Consider the following 12,634-nt stretch of genomic DNA (forward strand, 5'->3'; position numbering starts at 1 on the left):
AACTTCATTATCCAGAAAACAAGTTCTTATAAATAAAAATTTATAACAACATTTTAAATAATGTACATAGCCCATCAGAACATATGCCTCTTTATGTGATTTTAATATTTCTTAAAATGTTTTTAATGTTAGGTTGAAAACGATCGTACGCCATAAGGTCCACAAGGAGCAAAGGTAGCCTTTGGAAAAGGAAACGAAAGCCATATATTATCATAACTCATTCGGATGTATTTATGCTTCATTTGTTTTCTAATTTTCCTGTTCCTTGACCACTTCCTTTTGCGAAGTCTTTTCCCTGTTAGGAGTTTTCCATCACATGCAAGCGTAAGGTTTATAGCACCGTGCCGTCCCGATTCGCGATCGACCGCTCGCAACCGCTTCGCAAACGGTGAACCACCCGGGTACGCAATTCCACTAATTTGTGCGTCATTAAAAAACGAATACAAATTACCGGTTCGAGTGAAAAGGAGGGAGTGAGAGAGAGAGAGAGAAAGAGAACCCACGGAAAAGTGCCAACTCATTTCGTTCGGTTGGGTGTACTACGCGGCAAATAAAATTCCCACCCCGTTTAATGGAAAGCGTTCCTTTTAAATAATAGTTTTCGTTTTTGTATTAATAATTCATCGAGACGTTTTATTAGCTGTATAATGTTACATAAAGCCACGACGTTTGCAGGAGTAGAGCGGTTGTTTTGTGTGTGATTTTGTTCCATTTTCATGGCACAGACGATTTCGATGGCTGTGGTTGCCGAGAAAGCCTAAACCACGTGGATACGTACCGACAACACGACAGAACAGAAACGATACTCCCTCCCCCTTGCAAGAACCCACATTGCTTCCCTTCGAGCCGTATTCATCGGTGGCGGTGGTGGCCACACCGAGCCCAACAATCGATCAATCATTGAGGGTTGCCATTTGTTTTGGACGCATATTCGATCAGGCAGCCCAATAACAATCATGTAATCATAGACCGTAGGGCGACGGGTTTCCGCTCCCATTAAACCACGTAACCAAACCCAATCTTCTTCGCTTCGCCACCGGGAAGAACTTAACAACGACCGAATGGATTTGTTTTAGCTCCGTCTCGCTTCGTCCCGGCAGCTCGTCCAGTGGCAGTTGCTGGCAAGAAGAAAAGGGCCACTGCTTGAAGGGCCGTACCACTTGATCCTGAGAAGCTGATAATGGACAATCTGTTTTTTGCAACGGCCCGACAGGCTTAGGTCAGCAGCACCAGCAGCATGGGTGCCATCTTCCGGTTCGTTGTTCAGGACACTGTCCGTACGGTATTGGTCTTTATGCGTTTGACCTTTTTTTCCCGCACTACTTGCACCCGGGGCATGTGGTCTAATCGTTTAATGATTCAATCTCCACCCAGCAATCTCCAACAGTACATCGTTACCAGCATCCCGGGCTGGTGCTTTTGCTGGGCAAGCAGCAGCAGCAGCAGCTAGGAGATGTTCGTACGAGATGTTGTGCGAGTGGAACTTTGGCATCATTTAGCCTCGCTCGTGCCATTTCTTGTGTGCGAGGTCAAATAGAGAAGGCCATCCTCAGCTTCCAGCAAATGTGTGCTGTGTGTAATCAAATCTATATTCAAATGAAGGCATGAGGCCACTTTTTGTCTTCGCCCTCTTGTTTCCCCGCGCCTTTGCGACGAGCGCTAGAAACATTGCTCAAATTTGGCGAAATTGATGATAATATTGATAGAGCGGAACGTCTTGTGACACACCTTCATCCATTTGGTAAGGGCAAATGGCTTACCTGCACCAAACTTCAATCTCGTGAGGGGTTTTTCCTTGAAGCGCCACCCCCAACTATCAGTAAGTGTAATAAATTATTACCAAATTTAATTTCACCCCAATTATCATCCAATTTCGGCGCAGAGCCATCGAAATGGTTCGTTCCGGTTATGTCTGCTTGATGGCTTTTGTTTCACGGGAAGCAGAGTGTAGTGCCACGAGTCGGCACCGAAAGGTACTTCTCGGTACACGGTTCTATTAGGGAACCCGTTCACCTATCTTACGATGTAAAAGATAGCAAAGATTTTCCGTTCCGATGCCGAAAGGGATAGTAAGTTGGAAAGAGAGAGTTCCGGAGGAAGGAAGGCAAGTAGCTATTACGGAGCGTTTCATCTATTTCTGCACTGTGGGGTGGTTTGCGGTGCTTATCCCCACCCGTTGATCTCATCAACGTATGGGTTTATCTACGCTTTAGCAAAATTATTATCGCGTTGGTTAGCCGTCCTTGTTAGTGTGCGAGGTACCACGCTTGTCTTCTGTTATCCTCGGAACTATTTCTAGCAGCCCGGTTTGTTTTTGGCTGTTTCGGCTGTAAAAGAACGGTCGGTAGAGCCCTATCCCAACAGCATTCGCTCGCTGAAGGAAAATCTCGTTCCCCGAGGGGTTGAAACCTCACACAAACTAGGACCATTTCGAGACTCGTAGTGTCTCTAACAGTCTAACACTCCTGATTCTGATGCGCCTATGAACCAAATGGAGCTGTGGGAATGTTTCCACTGAAGCAGGCTTAAACCTTGGGTTCGGATAAAATATGGAGAAAAGTAGTGTTTAGTGTGTTCGTTTACCAACAAATGTATTATTCCAGCGTTGTTTTCTCCTAGGCCCCATGTTGGCCGTGATGCGTGATTGTTTGGTTTGGTGAAGATTTCTACACCAGTTAGTAGCAAGGTTAAGCGTGAAGACCCACATCAACAACAAACAAAAAAAAAAAACCCAGCAATCTAATTCCACCAGCAAAGGCAGACGAAACGTTCCAGTGAGTTGATGTGTTTTGTAACAGGGAAGGAAGCGAGGAATCCTCAGCTAGCACAAAATAAAAAAGAGCAGCGAAAACCTCGTAACATATTCAGTGCCGTAAAGTTGCGTCCATATTTTATGGCGATCGTACCCTCCCCCTATTTGCATCGTATACATTCAAACCGAATGCTTCCGAAGAGTTGTGCCTCGGAACACACACATACAAAAAAGAAAACCCGGATCATCGAAAAAAGCGTCAAATGCATATCAGGCGTAGTTTATCCAAGAGTTTAACAGCTATTTTTTGTGGCCCGCTCGGTACTGTATAGTTCCATATGCAAGTAGTCAATTTTATGGGCAAAAGGGACAGGCAAGAACTGGAAAGTGTTGGGGGGGGGGGGGGAGTATTACGCCATTGCTGTATGGATATTTTGGTTTTATTAAATAGCAACTACACGCAACGGAGTCCTTGCGTTTATGGGTTGGTTTAGTTCCCCAAACAAATAGTATATTTTCCCTGTACGATTGTGGTAAGTGGTGTTTTCCCATCGTATATGGATAAAAATGGTATCTTCTTGTAGTTTTATTTGGAAAAATCCTTTCAATTTTGATTATCCAAACTTCATGAATAACTTTTTTGTCTAGAAGCCACTAAGAAGGTTTTGGAATCAATTAATTGGTGGCATATTTTTAGCTTTGCTATGCGAGTCAATTAGCCCTTGTTCTACCACTTCGGAAGGAAAGCTTCACACCTCACCACACAGCAACACGCGCTTGACGCAGTGAGCCATTTAGAATTCTGTCCATTCCAATTTGGTGTAATTGGGTCATGAACCGACGATTGCATGGGTTTGGCTTTTACACTTTTGGAGCGTTGGTCAGGAGTCACAATCTTGTCTACCGTACCCACTGTACCTATCACTGGCCTGGTTCTCGGTAAGGATTACCTCCCCACGAGTGCTCTCTCTTTCGCTCTCTCTCTCTGCGCCGTGTGGTAAGCAAAGAATGGATCGTGCAAAAACGGATGAAAATACCAAGACAGCTGGTGTTGGCTGATAAGTACAATATGTCTCACAGCATTGCAAACCCGAACGACAAAGGTACGTGTGCGGTATTGTTTGTGAGTCGACAGGACGACACCCGAAAGTTGTACGATTGCCTGTTACACGGCATCCAGCAAAAGGGCGTCTACCGTTTGGCGTTGCATTAGAAATAGTCCGAGCGGTTTTTGCACACATCACGTCATCACCTTCGGTTGGTGTTTCATTTTGTGGTGTACCCGAGGAGAAACCATCACCCTACAGTGGGCACCTTGCAGTGCACGATGGAACCGTAGAACACCGATTCGTATCGAATGCTATAAAAAGGCACTAGCACTATTCGCAGTCGATATTGAATGGAAAACCACACCACCGGAACGGTGTCGAATGAGCTTTATTTTTCCCAGCTCGCACACTCATCGTCACAGACGTTTGGGGATGTATTTTTACTGCCAGCAGACCGGCTGGACCGGCGTTTCGTCTTTTGGTGTTTGGTTTTGCTTTCATGTGGTCCGAAGAAGTGGGCGTATCACGACACACGTACAGCCCATCACACGAAACCATGAGTGCAATATGGTATTTTTTTCATCTCTCTCTCTGCCGGAAGCTTTTTGTTGCTAGTGCAACCAAGTGTCAGTGCCAAAAAAAAACAACAACTTTAGCCAAATGTCATCAGCAACACCATCATCATCATTATCATCTTTGTCTACACGATCACCGGCATGTAAATCAAACATTCCATCCCAGGCAAGGGACCAGCAATTACCCGTGGAAAGTCTTGATGGTGACATCTTGGGCGCTGGGCCACAACAATCGACTTTTTCCCGACTGTAACGTGAGCGGGACATTTTCATGCATTAATCGAAAAACTTTGCACCATGGAAGAAACCCGGCTTACACCCACTTGACAGGACAAAGCGTGGGATGAATTGGGTGCCCAGGTTGTGCGCAAAGTTGCTGGCACTGTCGGATTGAAATGGTGTACGCCGGCAGCACAATGTATGCAACACAATACCGAACCAACGGCCGTGGAAATTATTGACCGTAGCGTCAATGATCGTTGGAATGGGGAAGCTGCGATGGTGGTGCTTTGCAGGCGCTTTCAGGTTCAGCACACAATAGCGGCAAGTGGCACGATGGGGAAAGTTTTGCCACACAAAAGCCTTTGGCGAGCTTTGCCTTCCATCCATCCGGACTGTGCGATTCAGGCGAACCGAAGGAACGAAGCGATGGAATGGAACAACTTTTTAAGCTAAAGTACTGAAGAAACTGTTGTAAATCTGTCGCTCTGCTTCAGTGTTGTCAGTTCTGCCTCTCTTACGCCCTGTTCGAGGTGTGCGATAAGAAGTTAGCAGGACGTAGATAGTTCTACCGTTCAGCCCAAAATCTGGCAGACTACAAGATGATCAGCCAGGGCTGCGATATGGCCCGGCAGGCGAAACGGGACGCGAACGGGTTAAAAGATCTTTGCATTTACCTGACACTTTCCCTGGATGCACATGTCGAGACTGCCCGGGCGACATCTGGTACCGTCCTGCACTCGATTGGAGAGCTGCACGATGACGCTCGGTTCGTCGTCACTGATGGGAAAGGACTCGCTGGCACCGGCCGAATCGGGCATATCCTCCAGCAGGTGCTGTGGTCGGCCCCTGTAACGATAGTGGCAGGGACAGTTGTGAGAAAAAGTTGTTAAAACATTGAATCCGAAGAGTAATGCAGTTGAGTTAAGGGTTAGAAGCTCATTCAGTTGGAATGTTCTTGGTCGGTCGGTTTTTTTTTTGGATCTACCGTGTGCACTAGTCGGATTTGTCTGTGCCACCATCGTGGGTGGATTTATGATGGCCAGCCAAGCCTGACGCAGGTGTAGGGTGGGAATCTGTCCCTGCTAAAACTTTGTCGAAACAAGCGCACGAGCTTTATCACGATCGTGCCCACGATGGAAGATGGTTTGTGTGAGATTAAGCAAGGCGAAGCATCAAACTTGCATTTGCCGAAAGTAAATTCATTAGTTCGTCGTCGACCGAAGCCATAGAACTGCACTTTAATGATGCTGCAATAGACGATTCGGTTTCAGGGTTGTGTTTCACCGTGTGCCGTGTCCTCCACCCAAACCGAGAAGAAGTGAATTTAACAGCGGTTTTGAACGGCGGGCTAAAGATTGACCAAAGTTTGCTGCCCCAAGATCAACACACTGATGGTCTTGTTCATTGGAATAAACAAAGTTTTATTGAATTAGCGTTAGTTTGACTGCAAGCGAATGTTTCGGTGCGGGGTGAGATTAAACTCGTTTGCATAGTTTTGGCACTCACTGCAGTGACAGTGAGCGTTCATTCTGTAGAGTTTTAACAAAGAGCTAAAGGTTTTTTTTCTTGTACAAGTTAAAAGCAAAAATACTTAATAATTGTTTTGTATAGTTTTGTGTATTTTTTACCGTTCTTTGATAGTGCTTTTATGGAAATTTTAATCAAAAACTTGAATTAACGCCATAATGTATGCAAAAATGATACAACATTATTTAAACCCCTCAAGGTATGCAATATCTGTACCAAACGTCGTCATTTACGAACCTTAACGTACAGGTAACGTAACTATTTGATCTAGACAATATAAGTTCTGTCTGTAAAACCAAACATGGTTGCCATTCTTAGCGAACAGTGCGTGCATCTCAAGCTCTTGCTCATATCGATTCCCTAAAAAGGTGGAAGACTTCCGAACTTTGCCACATTCCAACGTGCTGCCAGTATGATCCATTGACTTAATCGACGCTCTACCAGCCCACCCATCACTTCACATGCATCGAGCGAAGCGTGAATAGCAGCAAACCCTCACAACCATCCTTGAAAGGTTCTCCATGCTGCACAAAGATTTGCAGCCGGTGACGATATATCACTGCCGTGGAACGTAGGGCTTAAGATAAGAAGCTGGCGAGCGTTCAACCATTCGAGATTCGAGTGTCTTTGATCGGATGCTGGAGTAAGTTCAAAAAGTTCCAACATTTCGGCAAAACAATATGGGGCCCTCCGAAGCCGTATGGCCGTTTTGGCGGAAATAGATGTTCCTTTACCTTGACTAACCCGAAACGTAAATCATCGCATCGGAGAGGAGAGCGACCGCTGCAAAATGGTGGTAGAAATTTCCCTCCCCAAAAAGGGAAACTTTTCTCGATCCGTTCTCGTGCGATACGCGCCCAGTTGGGAAAGCGATAGAGCGATGGGATTGTAGAAAGGCTAGAAATTGAATGTTGTACGCCGATTTCCTGGAAGGATCGATGCTCTTTTATCGGCCCGGTTATCGATAGATTCCAAGGTTTGCGCGGATCTTTTCCGCCAGCAGGTTCCGGCACTCCTGGGATGTGGTCTTGTGCTATTTTTAGAGAAGTCGAAGAACCGAAAGGTACAGCGGGCATTTGCTGTTAGCGTTTGGGGGAGCAATGGCAAATAATTGATTCCTGCCAGATGACTGCACATCGGGATATCGTACCGTGGGTCGGCTCGAAGGATGATAAAAGTTAATTAGCCAGATTGCGTTTGATTGAATTAAGCCGAACGCGCGCAACGATGGCGGGCATTTCCTTCCGACCGAATCGGTCCGGGATCAAATGGTTCGCTTTTAATCTTTCAGACAATTTGTTAATGCTGTGTGGAGATGAGGAGAAGGATCGAGATGGGACGGATGTTGGAAAATTTTAGAAATGGAAATAATGGAAGCCTATCTTAGAACACACCATAATCTTCAAGAAATTTAGATTAAAAATATCCTTTACTTAATTTAACTTCAAATTTGTTCGTCAATGTTTCACGGATAATAAACGGCTTGGGTAACGATGTGTTCGTGAACTGCGCCAATGAAGCTTTAAACAATGAAGCTTAAATTTTTGGCGAATTGAAACCACCGTCCCATTTTTTTTAAGCTGGCACTTTGAACGATCGTAAACATTGCGTCGCGTTCGGTGGTGTTGCACGCGGTCACAAAGACGCGTAAACTGAAGCGCCTTTGTTGAAGCGCCGGTATTACAAGTTATGAGCAGACTGTTGAATTTCATCGTCATTTTTTTCGTAGAATCTGATTTTTTTTTTATTAATGCTACCTCTGCCACGGCAGCAGCAGCAGCAGCAGCACTAAAGTCTAGTTCCAGTCGATTCGAGATACTTTTTTCGTGTTTGGGTTCTCGCGGCATTTCCATCACCCGAGTAAACACGCGCACCGTAACTGAGACGCTACAATTCGTCGGAAAATTATGATCTTGCAGGGGAGGGCGCGCTCGCGCTTTTTTCTTTCTTGTGCTTCCAGGAAAAGCGAACGACCGCACCGACCGTCGGCAGGGAATTGAAAATGCGAGCACTTACCGGCAGGTGAGGGCACACGGTTCGGAGTAGTCGTAGTGCGGGGTCCACTTCAGCAGGGCACCATCGTACGGCACGTCGTCGTACGCCGAGCACTGGTGGGCGCGGAAATCCTGCTGCTCCGGGCAGGGCTACACAAAAACCGGGTGGAAAAAGCAAAATGAAAATGAGGATTTATGCTCAATTACAATTATGCACGACTCGGTTGCCGCGACGCAAACGGAGCACCATCCCAATACCTGCATGTTGCAGATTTTGTACCGCACCGCATCGCCCTTGCAGCCGTGGGGTGCGTGACACCGGCGCAGCTGGTACGCAACGCCACCGTCACACGAACGCGAACAGGTTGACCATTCCGTCCACGATGACCAACCTTGAGCTTTAGCTCGTTTCTGCAAACGAAAGAAAAGGAACAAACGCAGAAGCGTCGTAAATCGAGCATAAATTCATACGATAAGCGAAAAAGGGCGACTTTAATAAACAATAAGAATTGAGGGTTTTTAAGTGAATGATTGAATTCGACCCTCCCCGGGTAGATTGTTATGCTTCGATTATTGGAAGATTTATTGGTTTGAAGGTTTCTGATGGCGGGGGGAGCGAGAATTTGTATTACCAGCTGTTTGCCAGTATTTATTGAAGCGTCCTACCAACAAAAAAAAGTTAAAAAATCGATTAAATCCTTGAGTTTATTTTAATACGCTTCTTTATGTAAATCTAATTGCCTGTTAAATTGGTAAAACGATAAAAGGATATTCCACTTCAATTTGCGTTTCTTTCTCCATCTGATCCTGGCAGTGCTATCGGAAAAACCTGCCTTGTGTCAAGATAATCGAAAACTAAATCGACTAAAACCCGCTTATGCTGTGGGGGGACGAAAAAAGGGACTAATTGCATCTCAACTAGTGGTAAATTGGAGATTTCCCGAATCTCCGTACACTGACCGACGGTGCCGTAGTGGCAAACATTTTACTTTCCTTTTGTCTCCCGAACTCCACGAACGAATGTGCTTACCTGTACCTCCTCGTCGTCTTCATCCTCCAGATCCACGCCCGACGGTGACCAAGTGCTTAGGGTTTCATTTGAACCACCTCGGTTATCTTTGTGTGTTGCCTTGGCCAACGTTAGGATCAGACACTGCAAAGAAAAGCGAATGGCACGGTTAGCGCACAGGTATTGGACGGGAAAATCGGAAATAAAAAAAAAAAACTAAACTAAACTCAATATCGACCGCAATGGCAGTGGCAAAATAACAATAAAGCGAACATCGACAGCAAACGGGTGGGACTTGGTAGTCGCAAGCAAGCGGTTGATTGGGAAAATAAACTAAATTAATTGATTTTTAAGCTGACAATAATCGAAAATCCTTCACCAGCGGAAGGGATGCGGAACAGTGGCCTCCGAGCGCCATCGTACCAATCGAATGGCACTTTCCGTGGCGCTTGAGCGCTTAATTGACTTCTCATTGATGGGAGCTGTTAATTGAACGGCATCTCTCTGCCTCGCAGCACAGAACCCGGACCACGCCATGGCATTAATGTGACATTTCTTACCCGGGATGGTAACGGGGACAGAACGGAGATGCAGCAATGCAGTGTGCGGGTACTTGACCGTTTCTGTTTGCCGGTGCCATCTTCGTCGCCGTCGTGCGGCATAAAGATCGCGCCAAAGCAGCAGCAGCAGCAGCAGCAGCAGCAAAGCCAATGCACTTCCGGACGGTGTCGGTATTATTGATTCAATATGCGCTTCGAAGTAGCCGACAATGGCGGGAGTGCGGAGTTTGTACCGGCGCTTCGACACGCTGCTCTACTTCTTATGGGGGTTATGCGTTTTCCTATTCGATGGCCTCTGTGGGAGGGCTTTCGGTGGAAGCTTTCGGAACAACAGCAAGCAACAGCATCAGGAAAGCTGGCTTGCATGTGCAACGCAATCAAGTGCACGGCAGCGCCATCGATAAGCCTTCTTTAAGCCACCTCCGAGTCAGAAGATTGGCTCGAGATGTGAGGACACGGCGAGCGAAATATCAATTATGTGAATTGATGGGTGGTGGGGGGAAGTGTTAGAATATTCGTAACCGTCATTCGACTGGTTTCAGCTAATTAAACAATTCCGTGCGTAGCCAGCTGATGCTGGCGGTTGTGTTTATCGACAGTAAAACACTGCGGGGTGATTGTTACATGTTTGTGATTGCATTATGTGAGGTGGCAGCATCAACTGCAGGAAATTATGCCTTTGAAAGACTTAATGTTTCGCGTTACGTTAAAGATGGTGTACGAGCCAACGTCGCGCTACGATTGTTATATTTGTTTGCATCTGTTGGATATTATACAAGGAATATTAATGTATTTTATTACTTATATTTCCTATAAGAGGGCTTTTGACGTAAAATCAACACCATTTTGTACTAAATTTTGTACAATTATTACAAGGTATTTCCACCTTTAATTTCGTCTCATTATATTTTGCTTCATTTGGAATTATATCAAGAATTTACTAATAAAATTTCCAAGGGTCTTTGTAACATTGATGTCATTTGAAGGTCAAAAATGACGTAAAAATCGCAATCCAAATGCATATTTTTTCATTATCTGATTTCTTCTAATATTATAACTGAACCTATAAGGTACTTTAAAACATTGTTTAAAAATGTCTCTATACTATTCAAGGTACCACAATTCTAGATGTAATTCTGAATGTCTTTAATAGTTCATTTTTTATATTTTATATTAATAGTATCAAATAATTAAGAATATTCCCTTCTTTCTACTTGTTCGTAACGATACAAAATCCGTATACTATTGTTCTAATTTTATTTTATCCATTAAACAAGAAAGGTTTTTCTCTAATGGATGAAAAGACCTATAAGTCAATTAGCTACCCAAAACCATAAGACCATTCGTTTCGTTTTGCATCTCCTTTTGCAAATCGACCTCATCATCAAACAAGACCATCCGGCTGCCACAAAGGCCCCTTCAGCAATCGAAACATTGACGCACCTGCTGATGATAGTGGTTGTACTCTAAAGAACTGCAGTCGATTGCATTGTTAAGGCCCTCCCACGAGAATGGAGACAAACGGTAAAAACAACCCCAAAAGGTAAGTGGATACAACGCACAGTGGAAAAAGACGGGGTAACAAACACGAAAGAAGCCTCCCATCACTTCAATCGGGGAAAAAGATGCGTCGTTATGTTCCATGGCCGATGGAGCCCAGGTTCATTTCATCGATTGCTCTACGCTAGCCAAGGCGTAAGGTGACGGTGAGCTCAAAAAAGAGGCAGGCAATAAGAATGACGGTGAAGATACACAATTCAATTATGAGTCCAGTTTCGCTCCAATTGCATCGTTGGGACGTGCCCGGGACGTATAGAAAAGCAAAAGTTGGCTCCAGAGCGTCCCCGGGGATGGTGGATGGCGTTGGTATCTTGAAATCAATGCAAAGGACTAACCCGGTACTCGCTATCGGAACGGATAGCCGGAAAGCCTTTTGCCGTTTGGAGTGGGTTTCTTCGCTTCGTACCGTGCTTCACCTTGCTGCACCCGGGGACTGACCTACACCGACCGTGTTCACCTGTGTTTACGGGCACTTTTTCTTGCTGTTGTTCGGCTTTGGCTTTGGCTTCAATCGATTTCGTACAGCAGCAGGATGAACAGACAGCAGCGACGGGAAGCAAAAAAGCCAACCTTCCTTCGCTGGTGATGCGATAGGGGTGCTGGGAATGCTTTGATCCAGCACGCTCGATAAATGGCATTGGCACTTCCGTTTCGGTTGATGTGATTGATACACGTGACAGAGCAACATTCTCGTTTCGGAGCGTGCTTCTGCTGGGGAATGGGGAAGGAAAGCTGCCAGCAGAAGGGGGACGACAAACGAGCCAAAGGTAGCACATGTTGTATCCATTCTGAAGGAGCGTAAGGTAGGTTTCGAACGGATGGTAGAACCCATCGCAAATGAGAAAAGCACTGGGTTCTTGGATTGCTCGGTGCTTATGGTGATAATACTCCTGGATGCTTCCAGAGGCTGTGCTACTGAACGATGCCGGTGATGAAGCAGGCAAGAGTTGGGCTGCGAACGATGACAGTAAGTTTTCGCTTTTTAAAGCAGCATCCGGAGCGATTTGTGGCAAAGGTACGTGCAAAGGATTCCCTCCAGTGTTATTTCACCGTCCCTCCAAGCTCTGCCCCGTCGCTATGGCTAAGCCGTAAAGCCTATTCGGAGCGATCGATGGATTGTGGAAAATCCATCCCCCGAAAAAAAAAACGAATTATTCGCAAACATCGAAAGCCTTGTCATCCTGGTTTATTGGGTGATGTTGGGAAAGGAAGCCCCGAAAGCCTTCAATTGGTGGATGCCATGATATCGGTATCCTCTTTCGAAAGGGACAGGTACTTCCGTGCGGTAGGGCCCACGTTCCCTGCCGGCAACCCTGAAATCCGGATGCGCATTGTATTTGCCTTTAGACGTAATTTTTGACACCGCTTCAGTGTGGACCGGTGAAC

At 45.6% G+C, this 12,634-nt stretch overlaps 1 protein-coding gene across 1 annotated transcript in view; it reads right to left on the reverse strand.

Annotated features, from left to right (window-relative positions):
* The window catches only part of LOC128715667 (protein madd-4), a 134,455-nt gene that overhangs the window by 22,687 nt on the left and 99,134 nt on the right, over window positions 1-12,634 (reverse strand). The window contains exons 3-6 of the mRNA XM_053810576.1: window positions 9,150-9,272; window positions 8,378-8,530; window positions 8,142-8,269; window positions 5,273-5,444 (exon numbers count right to left, since the gene is read on the reverse strand). Coding sequence (XP_053666551.1) covers window positions 5,273-5,444; window positions 8,142-8,269; window positions 8,378-8,530; window positions 9,150-9,272 — 576 coding nt within the window. The remainder of the gene's footprint in view (window positions 1-5,272; window positions 5,445-8,141; window positions 8,270-8,377; window positions 8,531-9,149; window positions 9,273-12,634) is intronic.

Source organism: Anopheles marshallii, chromosome 3 (assembly GCF_943734725.1).
Source record: "Anopheles marshallii chromosome 3, idAnoMarsDA_429_01, whole genome shotgun sequence".
NCBI classification, from domain to species: domain Eukaryota; kingdom Metazoa; phylum Arthropoda; class Insecta; order Diptera; family Culicidae; genus Anopheles; species Anopheles marshallii.